Raw genomic sequence first — 19,659 nt, 5'->3', positions numbered from 1 at the left:
CATTAGGCATGACATGCCAGCAACAAACGCTGACACTACACATCCAAGTATAACTGATCAAATTATGGAAGACAAGCATTGTAATTGTAAATTCTGTAAAGTCATCGTGGAAAAGGTGAAAGAATCATTGTTGTCAATTAACAATAACAAGCCACAACTTGGATGGAAAATGACTGAGGATAATAGCAGATGATATTCCCACTCCTATTTGCCACATCTTCAATCTAAACCTACTAGAGAGAGTGTGGCCCTCAGGCCTGGAGGGAAGCGAAAGTCATTTATCCACCCAAGAATAGTAAAGCCTTTTCCTGGCTCAAATAGCCGACCTAAGAGTGTGCAAAGCTGTAAAAGGCAAAAGGTGGCTATTTGAAGAATCTCAAATGTAAAATATATTTTGATTTTATTTAACCCTTTTTTTTTTGGGTTACTACATGATTCCATGTGTGTTATTTGATAGTTTTGATTTCTTCACTATTATTCTACAATGTTAAAAATAAAGAAAAACCCTTGAATGAGTAGGTGTGTCCAAACTTTTGACTGGTAATGTACACATAAGACATGCACGCTCTACACATAGACGTATTGTAGATGTGTGATAGTGGAGCAGTGGCCTGCTAGGCCTAGCTGCGCAGCATCATAATCCTCCTATTCTTTTTCTCTGTGCTCTGCTCCATCTTTAGCAGAATCTGTAAAACATTTACTGCAACCTGTGTGCTGACCATACTGTGTATTCTTCCCAAACAGCACCCTATTCCCTACATAGTGCACTACTTTTGACCAGAGCCATATGCACTTTATAGGGAATAAGCTGCTATTTCGGATGCAAACAGAGCCCCTCGTAACCCCGCCAACCCGGTCCTGACCTGTGAACCCGCAGGCCTCAGCCAATAGGAAGGTGCTCCAGGACATGAGGAAGAAGAGGGCCGTCTCCAGCAGAGGGAAACAGTGCAGTTTGGTGAACTTGGTCACGTAGAGACAGAGTTAGAGAATCAGAACATTTCACAAACACTATTGCCATTGCTTCAGGGGACACTACAATACACTATTGCCATTGCTTCAGGGGACACTACAATACACTATTGCCATTGCTTCAGGGGACACTACAATACACTATTGCCATTGCTTCAGGGGACACTACAATACACTATTGCCATTGCTTCAGGGGACACTACAATACACTATTGCCATTGCTTCAGGGGACACTACAATACACTATTGCCATTGCTTCAGGGGACACTACAATACACTATTGCCAGTGTACTGAATACGCTGTTAGAAATGTAAACAAAAACAAGTTGTGGTAATCTTTCAGGTAAGGATGAGGGCAGTGACCACTTCAGACTAGCTAAAACATGACTCTTTCCACCCAACATCATAAACAAGCAGCACCCTTGTCAGTGATTTTAGTTACTGGATCCCCATGTTGTGTAGTGATGTTTCAGTAGAAGGATATGAGGGCAGTGACCACTCCAGTGATGGCTCCCATGGCGAAGGATCCACTGAAGATGCCCAGGAAAACCCCCACTGACTTGAAGAAGGCTGTGGCATCGAAGGTGTGTGTACTGGCTCCAGCCGGCTGATAGGCTACAATAGACCTGGAACAAAGAAACAGGACACACAACTTCCAGTCAACACTTTCATCCATCAAACGTATTGTGTCTACCATCCTTTCACAGACACACTACGTTTCACAGACACACTACGTTTCACAGACACAATACGTTTCACAGACACAATACGTTTCACAGACACACTACGTTTCACAGACACACTACGTTTCACAGACACACTACGTTTCACAGACACAATACGTTTCACAGACACAATACGTTTCACAGACACACTACGTTTCACAGACACACTACGTTTCACAGACACAATAAGTTTCGCAGGTGGTAGACAATACGTTTCACAGACACAATACGTTTCACAGACACAATACGTTTCACAGGTGGTAGACACAATACGTTTCACAGGTGGTAGACACAATACGTTTCACAGGTGGTAGACACAATACGTTCCACAGGTGGTAGACAATACGTTTCACAGGCAATACGTTTCACAGACAATACGTTTCACACACACAATACGTTTCACAGGGGGTAGACAATACGTTTCACAGGGGGTAGACAATACGTTTCACACACACAATACGTGTCACAGGTGGTAGACACAATACGTGTCACAGGTGGTAGACAATACGTGTCACAGGTGGTAGACAATACGTGTCACAGGTGGTAGACAATACGTGTCACAGGTGGTAGACAATACGTGTCACAGGTGAGACAATACGTGTCACAGGTGGTAGACGATACGTGTCACAGGTGGTAGACGATACGTGTCACAGGTGGTAGACGATACGTGTCACAGGTGGTAGACGATACGTGTCACAGGTGGTAGACGATACGTGTCACAGGTGGTAGACGATACGTGTCACAGGTGGTAGACGATACGTGTCACAGGTGGTAGACGATACGTGTCACAGGTGGTAGACGATACGTGTCACAGGTGGTAGACGATACGTGTCACAGGTGGTAGACGATACGTTTCACAGACACGATACGTTTCACAGACACGATACGTTTCACAGACACGATACGTTTCACAGACACGATACGTTTCACAGACACGATACGTTTCACAGACACGATACGCTTCACAGACACGATACGCTTCACAGACACGATACGTTTCACAGACACGATACGTTTCACAGACACGATACGTTTCACAGACACGATACGTTTCACAGACACGATACGTTTCACAGACACGATACGTTTCACAGACACGATATACGTTTCACAGACACGATACGTTTCACAGACACGATACGTTTCACAGACACGATACGTTTCACAGACACGATACGTTTCACAGACACGATACGTTTCACAGACACGATACGTTTCACAGACACGATACGTTTCACAGACACGATACGTTTCACAGACACGATACGTTTCACAGACACGATACGTTTCACAGACACGATACGTTTCACAGACACGATACGTTTCACAGACACGATACGTTTCACAGACACGATACGTTTCACAGACACGATACGTTTCACAGACACGATACGTTTCACAGACACGATACGTTTCACAGACACGATACGTTTCACAGACACAATACGTTTCACAGGTGGTAGACACAATACGTTACACAGACACAATACGTTTCACAGGTGGTAGACAATACGTTACACAGACACAATAGGTTTCACAGACACAATACGTTACAGACACAATACGTTTCACAGACACAATACGTTTCACAGACACAATACGTTTCACAGGTGGTAGACACAATACGTTACACAGACACAATACGTTTCACAGGTGGTAGACAATACGTTACACAGACACAATAGGTTTCACAGACACAATACGTTACAGACGCAATACGTTTCACAGACACAATACGTTTCACAGACACAATACGTTTCACAGGTGGTAGACACAATACGTTACACAGACACAATACGTTTCACAGGTGGTAGACACAATAAGTTTCACAGACACGATACGTTTCACAGGTGGTAGACACAATACGTTACAGACGCAATACGTTTCACAGACACAATACGTTTCACAGGTGGTAGACACAATACGTTACAGACGCAATACGTTTCACAGACACAATACGTTTCAGACGCAATACGTTTCACAGGTGGTAGACACAATACGTTACAGACGCAATACGTTTCACTGGTGGTAGACACAATACGTTTCACAGACAATACGTTTCACAGGTGGTAGACACGATACGTTACAGACACGATACGTTTCAGACACAATACGTTACACAGACACAATACGTTTCACAGACACAATACGTTTCACAGACACAATACGTTTCACAGACACAATACGTTTCACAGACACAATACGTTTCACAGGTGGTAGACACAATACGTTTCACAGACGCAATACGTTTCACAGGTGGTAGACACAATACGTTTCACAGACGCAATACGTTTCACAGGTGGTAGACACAATACGTTTCACAGACGCAATACGCTTCACAGGTGGTAGACGCAATACGCTTCACAGACGCAATACGCTTCACAGACGCAACGTTTCACAGACGCACACGCTTCACAGACGCAATACGTTTCACAGACGCAATACGTTTCACAGACGCAATACGTTTCACAGACACAATACGTTTCACAGACACACTACGTTTCACAGACACACTACGTTTCACAGACACAATACGTTTCACAGACACAATACGTTTCACAGACACAATACGTTTCACAGACACACTACGTTACTACGTCACATACTACACTGAACTAATATGAACACCTAACATGTACAGTTTTGGTCCCATGTTTCATGAGCTGAAATAAAAGATCCCAGACATGTTTTATAAGTACAAAAAGCTTATGATCATTCCTCCTCTGCCAAAATAATCCATCCACCTGACAGGTGTGGCATATCAAGAAGCTGATTAAAGCAGCATGACCATTACATAGGTGCACCTTGTTCTGGGGACAATAAAAGCCCACTTTAAAATGTGCCGTGGTGTCACACAACAGCTGTCTCAAGTTTTGACAGAGCGTGCAATTGGCATGCTGACTGCAGGAATGTCCACCAGAGCTGTTACCAAAGAACCTAATGTTAATTCTTATTATCATATACTGCCTCCAAAGTCGTTGAAGAAAATTTGGCAGCGCCCAACTGGCCTCAACTGCAGGCCTCGTGTAACTACACCAACCCAGGACCTCCACATCCGGCTCCTTCACCTCAGGCCTCGTGTAACCACGCCAACCCAGGACCTCCGCATCCGGCTCCTTCACCTCGGGCCTCGTGTAACCACGCCAACCCAGGACCTCCACAACCGGCTCCTTCACCTGCGGGATCGTCTGAGGAGTATTTCTGTCTGTAAAAGCCCTTTTGTTGGGGAAAAACTCCCACCCCTGTCCAGCCATGTGAAATCCATAGATTAGGTCCTAAATCATTTATTTACATTGGCTGATTTCTTAATATGAACTGTCACCCAGGAAAATATTTATTATTTCATGTTGCGTTCATATTTTTGTTCAGTATACTATGGCTGACCCAGTAAAACAATACATTACACTGCACCTATCATACTACTATGGCTGACCCAGTAAAACAATACATTTCACTGCACCTATCATACTACTATGGCTGACCCAGTAAAACAATACATTACACTGCACCTATCATACTACTATGGCTGACCCAGTAAAACAATACATTACACTGCACCTATCATACTACTATGGCTGACCCAGTAAAACAATACATTTCACTGCACCTATCATACTACTATGGCTGACCCAGTAAAACAATACATTACACTGCACCTATCATACTACTATGGCTGACCCAGTAAAACAATACATTACACTGCACCTATCATACTACTATGGCTGACCCAGTAAAACAATACATTACACTGCACCTATCATACTACTATGGCTGACCCAGTAAAACAATACATTTCACTGCATCATCCAACATGTGACAATAAAACCTTTTTTAATTGCATCATACACTCTTTCACATAACACCTGATGTGTCATTGCAGCTGCACCACACTAGGCCTTCCAGCAGGGGTAGTAGAGTGCCAGCTCTGTCTCAGCTCCACATCAACAACATTACTGATGTAACACTGTCACCTCAGTGAGGAATCTCTACAACATCAGGGAAAAGGAGGAGAAACTGAGGAACCCTCTGAGACAGACAGAGCGAGAGAGACAGACAGACACAGACAGAGCGCGAGAGACAGACACAGACAGAGCGCGAGAGACAGACACAGACAGAGCGCGAGAGACAGACACAGACAGAGCGCGAGAGACAGACACAGACAGAGCGCGAGAGACAGACACAGACAGAGCGCGAGAGACAGACACAGACAGAGCGCGAGAGACAGACACAGACAGAGCGCGAGAGACAGACACAGACAGAGCGCGAGAGACAGACACAGACAGAGCGCGAGAGACAGACACAGACAGAGCGCGAGAGACAGACACAGACAGAGCGCGAGAGACAGACACAGACAGAGCGCGAGAGACAGACACAGACAGAGCGCGAGAGACAGACACAGACAGAGCGCGAGAGACAGACACAGACAGAGCGCGAGAGACAGACACAGACAGAGCGCGAGAGACAGACACAGACAGAGCGCGAGAGACAGACACAGACAGAGCGCGAGAGACAGACACAGACAGAGCGCGAGAGACAGTACTTCAGTACTTCCAGCGCCGACTGAGATGGCCGCCTCGCTTCGCGTTCCTAGGAAACTATGCAGTTTTTTGTTTTTTTACGTGTTATTTCTTACATTAGTACCCCAGGTCATCTTAGGTTTCATTACATACAGTCGAGAAGAACTACTGAATATAAGATCAGCGTCAACTCACCATCAGTACGACCAAGAATATGTTTTCTGCGACGCGGATCCTGTGTTCTGCCTTACAAACAGGACAACGGAATGGATCGCATGCAGCGACCCAATGAAACGACTCCGAAAAAGAGGGAAACGCGGCGGTGTTCTGGTCAGACTCCGAAAAAGGGCACATCGCGCACCACTTCCCAGTATTCTTCTTGCCAATGTCCAGTCTCTCGACAACAAGGTTGATGAAATCCGAGCAAGGGTGGCATTCCAGAGGGATATCAGAGACTGCAACGTTCTCTGCTTTACGGAGACATGGCTTACTGGGAAAACGCTATCCAGGGCGGTACAGCCAACGGGTTTCTCCACGCATCGCGCCGACAGAAACAAACATCTCTCTGGTAAGAAGAGTGGAGGGGGCGTATGCCTCATGACTAACGGGACATGGTGTGATGAAGGAAACATACAGGAACTCAAATCCTTCTGTTCACCTGATTTAGAATTCCTCACAATCAAATGTAGACCGCATTATCTTCCAAGAGAATTCTCTTCGATTATAATCACAGCCGTATATATCCCCCCCAAGCAGACACATCGATGGCTCTGAACGAACTTTATTTAACTCTTTGCAAACTGGAAAACATTTATCCGGAGGCTGCATTCATTGTAGCTGGGGATTTTAACAAAGCCAATCTGAAAACAAGACTCCCTAAATTTTATCAGCATATCGATTGCGCAACCAGGGGTGGTAAAACCTTGGATCACTGTTACTCTAACTTCCGCGACGCATATAAGGCCCTGCCCCGCCCCTTCGGAAAAGCTGACCACGACTCCATTTTGCTGATCCCTGCCTACAGGCAGAAATTAAAACAAGAGGCTCCCACGCTGAGGTCTGTCCAACGCTGGTCAGACCAAGCTGACTCTACACTCCAAGACTGCTTCCATCACGTGGACTGGGACATGTTTCGTATTGCGTCAGATGGGAATATTGACGAATACGCTGATTCGGTGTGCGAGTTCATTAGAACGTGCGTCGAAGATGTCGTTCCCATAGCAACGATAAAAACATTCCCTAACCAGAAACCGTGGATTGATGGCAGCATTCGCGTGAAACTGAAAGCGAACCACTGCTTTTAATCAGGGCAAGGTGTCTGGCAACATGACTGAATACAAACAGTGCAGCTATTCCTCCGCAAGGCTATTAAACAAGCTAAGCGTCAGTACAGAGACAAAGTGGAATCTCAATTCAATGGCTCAGACACAAGAGGCATGTGGCAGGGTCTACAGTCAATCACGGACTACAAGATGAAATCCAGCCCAGTCACGGACCAGGATGTCTTGCTCCCAGGCAGACTAAATAACTTTTTGCCCGCTTTGAGGACAATACAGTGCCACTGACACGGCCTGCAACGGAAACATGCAGTCTCTCCTTCACTGCAGCCGAGGTGATTAAGACATTTAAACGTGTTAACCCTCGCAAGGCTGCAGGCCCAGACGGCATCCCCAGCCGCGCCCCTCCGAGCATGCGCAGACCAGCTGGCCGGTGTGTTTACGGACATATTCAATCAATCCCTATACCAGTCTGCTGTTCCCACATGCTTCAAGAGGGCCACCATTGTTCCTGTTCCCAAGAAAGCTAAGGTAACTGAGCTAAACGACTACCGCCCCGTAGCACTCACTTCCGTCATCATGAAGTGCTTTGAGAGACTAGTCAAGGACCATATCACCTCCACCCTACCTGACACCCTAGACCCACTCCAATTTGCTTACCGCCCAAATAGGTCCACAGACGATGCAATCTCAACCACACTGCACACTGCCCTAACCCACCTGGACAAGAGGAATACCTATGTGAGAATGCTGTTCATCGACTACAGCTCGGCATTCAACACCATAGTACCCTCCAAGCTCGTCATCAAGCTCGAGACCCTGGGTCTCGACCCCGCCCTGTGCAACTGGGTACTGGACTTCCTGACGGGCCGCCCCAGGTGGTGAGGGTAGGCAACAACATCTCCTCCCCGCTGATCCTCAACACGGGGGCCCCACAAGGGTGCGTTCTGAGCCCTCTCCTGTACTCCCTGTTCACCCACGACTGCGTGGCCACGCACGCCTCCAACTCAATCATCAAGTTTGCGGACGACACAACAGTGGTAGGCTTGATTACCAACAACGACGAGACGGCCTACAGGGAGGAGGTGAGGGCCCTTGGAGTGTGGTGTCAGGAAAATAACCTCACACTCAACGTCAACAAAACTAAGGAGATGATTGTGGACTTCAGGAAACAGCAGAGGGAACACCCCCTATCCACATCGATGGAACAGTAGTGGAGAGGGTAGCTAGTTTTAAGTTCCTCGGCATACACATCACAGACAAACTGAATTGGTCCACTCACACTGACAGCGTCGTGAAGAAGGCGCAGCAGCGCCTATTCAACCTCAGGAGGCTGAAGAAATTCGGCTTGTCACCAAAAGCACTCACAAACTTCTACAGATGCACAATCGAGAGCATCCTGGCGGGCTGTATCACCGCCTGGTACGGCAACTGCTCCGCCCTCAACCGTAAGGCTCTCCAGAGGGTAGTGAGGACTGCACAACGCATCACCGGGGGCAAACTACCTGCCCTCCAGGACACCTACACCACCCGTTGTTACAGGAAGGCCATAAAGATCATCAAGGACATCAACCACCCGAACCACTGCCTGTTCACCCCGCTATCATCCAGAAGGCGAGGTCAGTACAGGTGCATCAAAGCTGGGACCGAGAGACTGAAAAACAGCTTCTATCTCAAGGCCATCAGACTGTTAAATAGCCACCACTAACATTGAGTGGCTGCTGCCAACACACTGTCATTGACACTGACCCAACTCCAGCCATTTTAATAATGGGAATTGATGGGAAATGATGTAAATATATCACTAGCCACTTTAAACAATGCTACCTTATATAATGTTACTTACCCTACATTATTCATCTCATATACATATGTATATACTGTACTCTACAACATCGACTGCATCCTTATGTAACACATGTATCACTAGCCACTTTAACTATGCCACTTTGTTTACTTTGTCTACACACTCATCTCATATGTATATACTGTACTCGATACCATCTACTGTATGCTGCTCTGTACCATCACTCATTCATATATCCTTATGTACATGTTCCTTATCCCCTTACACTGTGTATAAGACTGTAGTTTTGGAATTGTTAGTTAGATTACTTGTTGGTTATCACTGCATTGTCGGAACTAGAAGCACAAGCATTTCGCTACACTCGCATTAACATCTGCTAACCATGTGTATGTGACAAATAAAATTTGATTTGATTTGATTTGAGACAGACAGAGCGCGAGAGACAGACAGACAGAGCGCGAGAGACAGACAGACAGAGCGCGAGAGACAGACAGACAGAGCGCGAGAGACAGACAGACAGAGCGCGAGAGACAGACAGACAGAGCGCGAGAGACAGACAGACAGAGCGCGAGAGACAGACAGACAGAGCGCGAGAGACAGACAGACAGAGCGCGAGAGACAGACAGAGCGCGAGAGACAGACAGAGCGCGAGAGACAGACAGAGACAGACAGAGAGAGACAGACAGAGCGCGAGAGACAGACAGAGCGCGAGAGACAGACAGAGCGCGAGAGACAGACAGAGCGAGAGAGACAGACAGAGCGAGAGAGACAGACAGAGCGAGAGAGACAGACAGAGCGAGAGAGACAGACAGAGCGAGAGAGACAGACAGAGCGAGAGAGACAGACAGAGCGAGAGAGACAGACAGAGCGAGAGAGACAGACAGAGCGAGAGAGACAGACAGAGCGAGAGAGACAGACAGAGCGAGAGAGACAGACAGAGCGAGAGAGACAGACAGAGCGAGAGAGACAGACAGAGCGAGAGAGACAGACAGAGCGAGAGAGACAGACAGAGCGAGAGAGACAGACAGAGCGAGAGAGACAGACAGAGCGAGAGAGACAGACAGAGCGAGAGAGACAGACAGAGCGAGAGAGACAGACAGAGCGAGAGAGACAGACAGAGCGAGAGAGACAGACAGAGCGAGAGAGACAGACAGAGCGAGAGAGACAGACAGAGCGAGAGAGACAGACAGAGCGAGAGAGACAGACAGAGCGAGAGAGACAGACAGAGCGAGAGAGACAGACAGAGCGAGAGAGACAGACAGAGCGAGAGAGACAGACAGAGCGAGAGAGACAGACAGAGCGAGAGAGACAGACAGAGCGAGAGAGACAGACAGAGCGAGAGAGACAGACAGAGCGAGAGAGACAGACAGAGCGAGAGAGACAGACAGAGCGAGAGAGTGCTGGGAGGAGAGAGGAGGAGCACGGTAACTTACGAGGAGAGGACGATGGCCACTGCGTCGTTCATGACACTCTCTCCAAACAGCAGGGCATAAAGATCCACATCTGCATGGAGCTCATTGAAGATGGCCAGCACAGTCACTGAAATACACACACACACACTTAAGAGAGTTGAGGAGCAACGTGTTGCTTGCTAGGATGTACCATGACCATCCTTGTAGTGAACTAGGAGGGATGATATGTTAAGGAAGGACTGCAGAGGTATGCTCCTGGAGACCTGTAGAGAGAGCCCTCCACTGGGATGAGGTGGTGAGGAGCTCCAGTGCCTACCTGGGTCAGTGGCAGAGATGATGGCTCCAAAGAAAAGACAGTCTGTGTAGTAGAACTTGTTAGTCAGCTGCCCTATGAACTGCATCAGCTTCACCACTCCATACATCAGGTTTCTGAAGAGAGGAGAGGACTAGAAGAGCTCCATACCAGACATGATCTAAATCAGTCCCAACAATACGCTGACTCACCCAATGACGAAGCATGAGATAGCTGTTCCTAGGAAGGCATAGGTTATGATGGAGCCCAGGTTCCTGAAGAAGTGTCTCTGGAAAAAGAGAAGGGATATTATAAATCGCTAGGCTACATCATAGAATGTAGAGAGGTCAGTGTGTGATCGACATGGGCATTAAATAAACACTTATTTCTGTGACATTGATGTCAGCCAGCCCCACAAGAGGGCCTCTGTGAGCAGGGAGAGGGTTGCCTGTCATCTCCCCTCACAAGAGGGCCTCTGTGTGCAGGGAGAGGGTTGCCTGTCATCTCCCCTCACAAGAGGGCCTCTGTGTGCAGGGAGAGGGTTGCCTGTCATCTCCCCTCACAAGAGGGCCTCTGTGTGCAGGGAGAGGGTTGCCTGTCATCTCCCCTCACAAGAGGGCCTCTGTGTGCAGGGAGAGGGTTGCCTGTCATCTCCCCTCACAAGAGGGCCTCTGTGTGCAGGGAGAGGGTTGCCTGTCATCTCCCCTCACAAGAGGGCCTCTGTGTGCAGGGAGAGGGTTGCCTGTCATCTCCCCTCACAAGAGGGCCTCTGTGTGCAGGGAGAGGGTTGCCTGTCATCTCCCCTCACAAGAGGGCCTCTGTGTGCAGGGAGAGGGTTGCCTGTCATCTCCCCTCACAAGAGGGCCTCTGTGTGCAGGGAGAGGGTTGCCTGTCATCTCCCCTCACAAGAGGGCCTCTGTGTGCAGGGAGAGGGTTGCCGGTCATCTCCCCTCACAAGAGGGCCTCGGTGAGCAGGGAGAGGGTTGCCTGTCATCTCCCCTCACAAGAGGGCCTCGGTGAGCAGGGAGAGGGTTGCCTGTCATCTCCCCTCACAAGAGGGCCTCGGTGTGCAGGGAGAGGGTTGCCGGTCATCTCCCCTCACAAGAGGGCCTCGGTGTGCAGGGAGAGGGTTGCCGGTCATCTCCCCTCACAAGAGGGCCTCGGTGTGCAGGGAGAGGGTTGCCTGTCATCTCCCCTCACAAGAGGGCCTCGGTGTGCAGGGAGAGGGTTGCCGGTCATCTCCCCTCACAAGAGGGCCTCTGTGTGCAGGGAGAGGGTTGCCGGTCATCTCCCCTCACAAGAGGGCCTCTGTGAGCAGGGAGAGGGTTGCCTGTCATCTCCCCTCACAAGAGGGCCTCTGTGAGCAGGGAGAGGGTTGCCTGTCATCTCCCCTCACAAGAGGGCCTCTGTGAGCAGGGAGAGGGTTGCCTGTCATCTCCTCACAAGAGGGCCTCTGTGAGCAGGGAGAGGGTTGCCTGTCATCTCCTCACAAGAGGGCCTCTGTGAGCAGGGAGAGGGTTGCCTGTCATCTCCCCTCACAAGAGGGCCTCTGTGAGCAGGGAGAGGGTTGCCTGTCATCTCCTCACAAGAGGGCCTCTGTGAGCAGGGAGAGGGTTGCCTGTCATCTCCCCTCACAAGAGGGCCTCTGTGAGCAGGGAGAGGGTTGCATCATCTCCCCTCACAAGAGGGCCTCTGTGTGCAGGGAGAGGGTTGCCGGTCATCTCCCTCACAAGAGGGCCTCTGTGTGCAGGGAGAGGGTTGCCGGTCATCTCCCCTCACAAGAGGGCCTCTGTGTGCAGGGAGAGGGTTGCCGGTCATCTCCCCTCACAAGAGGGCCTCTGTGAGCAGGGAGAGGGTTGCCTGTCATCTCCCCTCACAAGAGGGCCTCGGTGAGCAGGGAGAGGGTTGCCTGTCATCTCCCCTCACAAGAGGGCCTCGGTGAGCAGGGAGAGGGTTGCCTGTCATCTCCCCTCACAAGAGGGCCTCGGTGAGCAGGAGAGGGTTGCCTGTCATCTCCCCTCACAAGAGGGCCTCGGTGAGCAGGGAGAGGGTTGCCGGTCATCTCCCCTCACAAGAGGGCCTCGGTGAGCAGGGAGAGGGTTGCCGGTCATCTCCCCTCACAAGAGGGCCTCGGTGAGCAGGGAGAGGGTTGCCTGTCATCTCCCCTCACAAGAGGGCCTCGGTGAGCAGGGAGAGGGTTGCCTGTCATCTCCCCTCACAAGAGGGCCTCGGTGAGCAGGGAGAGGGTTGCCTGTCATCTCCCCTCACAAGAGGGCCTCGGTGAGCAGGGAGAGGGTTGCCTGTCATCTCCCCTCACAAGAGGGCCTCGGTGAGCAGGGAGAGGGTTGCCGGTCATCTCCCCTCACAAGAGGGCCTCGGTGAGCAGGGAGAGGGTTGCCGGTCATCTCCCCTCACAAGAGGGCCTCGGTGAGCAGGGAGAGGGTTGCCGGTCATCTCCCCTCACAAGAGGGCCTCGGTGAGCAGGGAGAGGGTTGCCGGTCATCTCCCCTCACAAGAGGGCCTCACAAGAGGGCCATCTCCCCTCACAAGAGGGCCTGAGCAGGGAGAGGGTTGCCGGTCATCTCCCCTCACAAGAGGGCCTCTGTGAGCAGGGAGAGGGTTGCCGGTCATCTCCCCTCACAAGAGGGCCTCGGTGAGCAGGAGAGGGTTGCCGGTCATCTCCCCTCACAAGAGGGCCTCGGTGAGCAGGGAGAGGGTTGCCGGTCATCTCCCCTCACAAGAGGGCCTCGGTGTGCAGGGAGAGGGTTGCCGGTCATCTCCCTCACAAGAGGGCCTCGGTGTGCAGGGAGAGGGTTGCCGGTCATCTCCCCTCACAAGAGGGCCTCGGTGTGCAGGGAGAGGGTTGCCGGTCATCTCCCCTCACAAGAGGGCCTCGGTGTGCAGGGAGAGGGTTGCCGGTCATCTCCCCTCACAAGAGGGCCTCGTGTGCAGGGAGAGGGTTGCCGGTCATCTCCCCTCACAAGAGGGCCTCTGTGTGCAGGGAGAGGGTTGCCGGTCATCTCCCCTCACAAGAGGGCCTCTGTGTGCAGGGAGAGGGTTGCCGGTCATCTCCCTCACAAGAGGGCCTCTGTGTGCAGGGAGAGGGTTGCCGGTCATCTCCCCTCACAAGAGGGCCTCTGTGTGCAGGGAGAGGGTTGCCGGTCATCTCCCCTCACAAGAGGGCCTCTGTGTGCAGGGAGAGGGTTGCCGGTCATCTCCCTCACAAGAGGGCCTCTGTGTGCAGGGAGAGGGTTGCATCTCCCCTCACAAGAGGGCCTCTGTGTGCAGGGAGAGGGTTGCCGGTCATCTCCCTCACAAGAGGGCCTCTGTGTGCAGGGAGAGGGTTGCCGGTCATCTCCCCTCACAAGAGGGCCTCTGTGTGCAGGGAGAGGGTTGCCGGTCATCTCCCCTCACAAGAGGGCCTCTGTGTGCAGGGAGAGGGTTGCCGGTCATCTCCCCTCACAAGAGGGCCTCTGTGTGCAGGGAGAGGGTTGCCGGTCATCTCCCCTCACAAGAGGGCCTCTGTGTGCAGGGAGAGGGTTGCCGGTCATCTCCCCTCACAAGAGGGCCTCGGTGAGCAGGGAGAGGGTTGCCGGTCATCTCCTCACAAGAGGGCCTCGGTGAGCAGGGAGAGGGTTGCCGGTCATCTCCCCTCACAAGAGGGCCTCGTGAGCAGGGAGAGGGTTGCCGGTCATCTCCCCTCACAAGAGGGCCTCTGTGTGCAGGGAGAGGGTTGCCGGTCATCTCCCCTCACAAGAGGGCCTCGGTGAGCAGGGAGAGGGTTGCCGGTCATCTCCCCTCACAAGAGGGCCTCGGTGTGCAGGGAGAGGGTTGCCGGTCATCTCCCCTCACAAGAGGGCCTCTGTGTGCAGGGAGAGGGTTGCCGGTCATCTCCCCTCACAAGAGGGCCTCTGTGTGCAGGGAGAGGGTTGCCGGTCATCTCCCCTCACAAGAGGGCCTCTGTGTGCAGGGAGAGGGTTGCCGGTCATCTCCCCTCACAAGAGGGCCTCTGTGTGCAGGGAGAGGGTTGCCGGTCATCTCCCCTCACAAGAGGGCCTCTGTGTGCAGGGAGAGGGTTGCCGGTCATCTCCCCTCACAAGAGGGCCTCTGTGTGCAGGGAGAGGGTTGCCATCTCCCCTCACAAGAGGGCCTCATCTCCTCCCCTCACAAGAGGGCCTCTGTGTGCAGGGAGAGGGTTGCCGGTCATCTCCCCTCACAAGAGGGCCTCTGTGTGCAGGGAGAGGGTTGCCGGTCATCTCCCCTCACAAGAGGGCCTCTGTGTGCAGGGAGAGGGTTGCCGGTCATCTCCCCTCACAAGAGGGCCTCTGTGTGCAGGGAGAGGGTTGCCGGTCATCTCCCCTCACAAGAGGGCCTCTGTGTGCAGGGAGAGGGTTGCCGGTCATCTCCCCTCACAAGAGGGCCTCTGTGTGCAGGGAGAGGGTTGCCGGTCATCTCCCCTCACAAGAGGGCCTCTGTGTGCAGGGAGAGGGTTGCCGGTCATCTCCCCTCACAAGAGGGCCTCTGTGTGCAGGGAGAGGGTTGCCGGTCATCTCCCCTCACAAGAGGGCCTCTGTGTGCAGGGAGAGGGTTGCCGGTCATCTCCCCTCACAAGAGGGCCTCTGTGTGCAGGGAGAGGGTTGCCGGTCATCTCCCCTCACAAGAGGGCCTCTGTGTGCAGGGAGAGGGTTGCCGGTCATCTCCCCTCACAAGAGGGCCTCTGTGTGCAGGGAGAGGGTTGCCGGTCATCTCCCCTCACAAGAGGGCCTCTGTGTGCAGGGAGAGGGTTCTCCCCTCACAAGCCTCTGTGTCATCTCCCCTCACAAGAGGGCCTCTGTGTGCAGGGAGAGGGTTGCCGGTCATCTCCCCTCACAAGAGGGCCTCTGTGTGCAGGGAGAGGGTTGCCGGTCATCTCCCCTCACAAGAGGGCCTCTGTGTGCAGGGAGAGGGTTGCCGGTCATCTCCCCTCACAAGAGGGCCTCTGTGTGCAGGGAGAGGGTTGCTCATCTCCCCTCACAAGAGGGCCTCTGTGTGCAGGGAGAGGGTTGCCGGTCATCTCCCCTCACAAGAGGGCCTCTGTGTGCAGGGAGAGGGTTGCCGGTCATCTCCCCTCACAAGAGGGCCTCTGTGTGCAGGGAGAGGGTTGCCGGTCATCTCCCCTCACAAGAGGGCCTCTGTGTGCAGGGAGAGGGTTGCCGGTCATCTCCCTCACAAGAGGGCCTCTGTGTGCAGGGAGAGGGTTGCCGGTCATCTCCCCTCACAAGAGGGCCTCTGTGTGCAGGGAGAGGGTTGCCGGTCATCTCCCTCACAAGAGGGCCTCTGTGTGCAGGGAGAGGGTTGCCGGTCATCTCCCCTCACAAGAGGGCCTCTGTGTGCAGGGAGAGGGTTGCCGGTCATCTCCCCTCACAAGAGGGCCTCAGGGAGAGGGTCTCTCCCCTCACAAGAGGGCCTCTGTGTGCAGGGAGAGGGTTGCCGGTCATCTCCCCTCACAAGAGGGCCTCTGTGTGCAGGGAGAGGGTTGCCGGTCATCTCCCCTCACAAGAGGGCCTCTGTGTGCAGGGAGAGGGTTGCCGGTCATCTCCCCTCACAAGAGGGCCTCTGTGTGCAGGGAGAGGGTTGCCGGTCATCTCCCCTCACAAGAGGGCCTCTGTGTGCAGGGAGAGGGTTGCCGGTCATCTCCCCTCACAAGAGGGCCTCTGTGAGCAGGGAGAGGGTTGCCTGTCATCTCCCCTCACAAGAGGGCCTCGGTGAACAGGGAGAGCGTTGCCTGTCATCTCCCCTCACAAGAGGGCCTTGGTGAGCAGGGTTGCCGGACTCCAATCAAGTTGTAGAAACATCTCAAGATGATCAATGGAAACAGGATGCAGCGGAGATCAATTTCGATTCTCATAGAAAAATATGTAAATACTTGTGCAAATAGGAACACATTAGTTTTCCTTTTTCCGCTTTGTGATTATTGGGTATTGTGATGTCATTATTGGGTATTGCGATGTCATTATTGGGTATTGCGATGTCATTATTGGGTATTGCGATGTCATTATTGGGTATTGCGATGTCATTATTGGATATTGTGATGTCATTATTGGGTATTGTGATGTCCATTAATGGGTATTGTGTGTAGATTGATGAGATTTTAGAATATTGAAAAAGGGGTCTAAATACATACCGAAGGCACTGTGTGGGATACATCGTCTAAGGAAATGCTTACTTGCAGGTTCCTTCTCAACAAGGCAACAATATAAAATAACACATGCACGCACAGTTAAAATCCTAGTAGAGTTAGCGGCAGGTGGATGAGCAATATGGATGAAACCTGACCTGGAATGTGAAGCTAACTGAAGCTGGCTAGCATTATAAAAGCCTGAGTAGATCTAGCTTGCTTTGCACTATACCACTCTGGTTGCTCTATGCTTGATCCTATATCCCTCTGAACTCTACAGGATGTCCTTTTATTGGGGGCTTGAGTTGGCACTACAGCTCTCAGAAAGGACTAACTAAACTCAAATCCAGCTACACTGGCGATAGCTAGAAGCAGGCTAGCTGGCGATAGCTAGAAGCAGGCGATAGCTAGAAGCAGGCGATAGCTAGAAGCAGGCGATAGCTAGAAGCAGGCTAGCTGGCGATAGCTAGAAGCAGGCTAGCTGGCGATAGCTAGAAGCAGGCGATAGCTAGAAGCAGGCTAGCTGGCGATAGCTAGAACTACGGGGAAATGTGTGCAGGCAAAGGAGAAGGTCGGAAATAGTGGGACTTTCAGTCGTGGTCTTTTTTATGTGCCATTTCCTGTTTTATGTCCTACAACTTGGACCACGTTGGAAATACCTGGTTTACACTGTGTCATTCTCTGGGTTTCTTGTACTCTTAAATACTGTTTTAAAAACTGTACAACTTGTTTAACCCCAAATAAAAAAATATAATCAACTATGGTTAGATTGGATATAGATCGATAGGCTGTTAGCCTAACTGGACAGACAGGCCACCGGGAGGTCGACAGACAGGCCACCGGGAGGTCGACAGACAATCCATCCACCTGACAGGTGTGGCCTATCTTGGTAAAGGAGAACTGCTCACTATCAGGGAGGGACACTCATTTGAGCCAAATAAGCTTTATGGAACATAATTCAAATCTTTCATTTCAGCTCATGATACCAACACTTTACATGTTGCATTTATATTTTTGGTTTTAAATAATGTTCTACAGCAATGACTTTGTACAAAAGTAGCGTATGTGTACTTCACAGCAGTCCCACAGGCCAGTATCAGAGAATACCAGTCTGACATGTGTCCTTCACAGCAGTCCCACAGGCCAGTATCAGAGAGTACCAGTCTGACATGTGTCCTTCACAGCAGTCCCACAGGCCAGTATCAGAGAATACCAGTCTGACATGTGTCCTTCACAGCAGTCCCACAGGCCAGTATCAGAGAATACCAGTCTGACATGTGCCCTTCACAGCCGTCCCACAGGCCAGTATCAGAGAGTACCAGTCTGACATGTGTCCTTCACAGCCGTCCCACAGGCCAGTATCAGAGAGTACCAGTCTGACATGTGTCCTTCACAGCCATCCCACAGGCCAGTATCAGAGAGTACCAGTCTGACATGTGCCCTTCACAGCAGTCCCATAGGTCAGTATCAGAGAGTACCAGTCTGACATGTGTCCTTCACAGCAGTCCCACAGGCCAGTATCAGAGAATACCAGTCTGACATGTGTCCTTCACAGCAGTCCCACAGGCCAGTATCAGAGAATACCAGTCTGACATGTGCCCTTCACAGCCGTCCCACAGGCCAGTATCAGAGAGTACCAGTCTGACATGTGTCCTTCACAGCCGTCCCACAGGCCAGTATCAGAGAGTACCAGTCTGACATGTGTCCTTCACAGCCGTCCCACAGGCCAGTATCAGAGAGTACCAGTCTGACATGTGCCCTTCACAGCAGTCCCATAGGTCAGTATCAGAGAGTACCAGTCTGACATGTGTCCTTCACAGCAGTCCCACAGGCCAGTATCAGAGAGTGTGTCAAGCAGGGTAACCTAAGACAGGAAATGGAAGTTTGCGTCCCAAATGGAACCCTATTGACTATATAGTGCTCTACTGTTGACCAGGGCCCCATAGGGGTAGTGTTGACCAGGGCCCCATAGGGGTAGTGTTGACCAGGGCCCCATAGGGGTAGTGTTGACCAGGGCCCCATAGGGGTAGTGTTGACCAGGGCCCCATAGGGGTAGTGTTGACCAGGGCCCCATAGGGGTAGTGTTGACCAGGGCCCATAGGGGTAGTGTTGACCAGGGCCCATAGGGGTAGTGTTGACCAGGGCCCATAGGGGTAGTGCACTACTGTTGACCAGGGCCCATAGGGGTAGTGCACTACTGTTGACCAGGGCCAGTAGGGGTAGTGTTGACCAGGGCCAGTAGGGGTAGTGTTGACCAGGGCCAGTAGGGGTAGTGTTGACCAGGGCCAGTAGGGGTAGTGTTGACCAGGGCCCATAGAGCTCTATTTAGGGAATAGGGTGCCATTTGGGATGCAGACAAAGACATGGGGTCTCGACTTCCTCCCAGAAGGGCGATACTCTAAAAGGCTGGCCAATGAGAGGGCTCCCCTGTCTACAGTATGTCCAATCAGAGATCTCGTTGTTGCTGCAGATCAGCCCATTCTGAACCACAGTAGATGACCAG

The 19,659-nt window shown here is 51.6% G+C and overlaps 1 protein-coding gene across 1 annotated transcript in view; it reads right to left on the bottom strand.

Annotated features, from left to right (window-relative positions):
- slc9a7 (solute carrier family 9 member 7) overlaps positions 1-19,659 on the bottom strand; it is a 150,976-nt gene that overhangs the window by 115,700 nt on the left and 15,617 nt on the right. Inside the window, exons 4-8 of the mRNA XM_046299492.1 lie at positions 11,212-11,288; positions 11,024-11,136; positions 10,729-10,834; positions 1,454-1,595; positions 864-969 (exon numbers count right to left, since the gene is read on the bottom strand). Of these exons, the coding sequence (XP_046155448.1) occupies positions 864-969; positions 1,454-1,595; positions 10,729-10,834; positions 11,024-11,136; positions 11,212-11,288 (544 nt within the window). The remainder of the gene's footprint in view (positions 1-863; positions 970-1,453; positions 1,596-10,728; positions 10,835-11,023; positions 11,137-11,211; positions 11,289-19,659) is intronic.

This window comes from Oncorhynchus gorbuscha, linkage group LG02, assembly GCF_021184085.1.
Source record: "Oncorhynchus gorbuscha isolate QuinsamMale2020 ecotype Even-year linkage group LG02, OgorEven_v1.0, whole genome shotgun sequence".
Lineage (NCBI taxonomy): Eukaryota > Metazoa > Chordata > Actinopteri > Salmoniformes > Salmonidae > Oncorhynchus > Oncorhynchus gorbuscha.
Note: the sequence above shows the minus strand (reverse complement) of the source record. Positions and strands in the feature narration are given on the sequence as shown.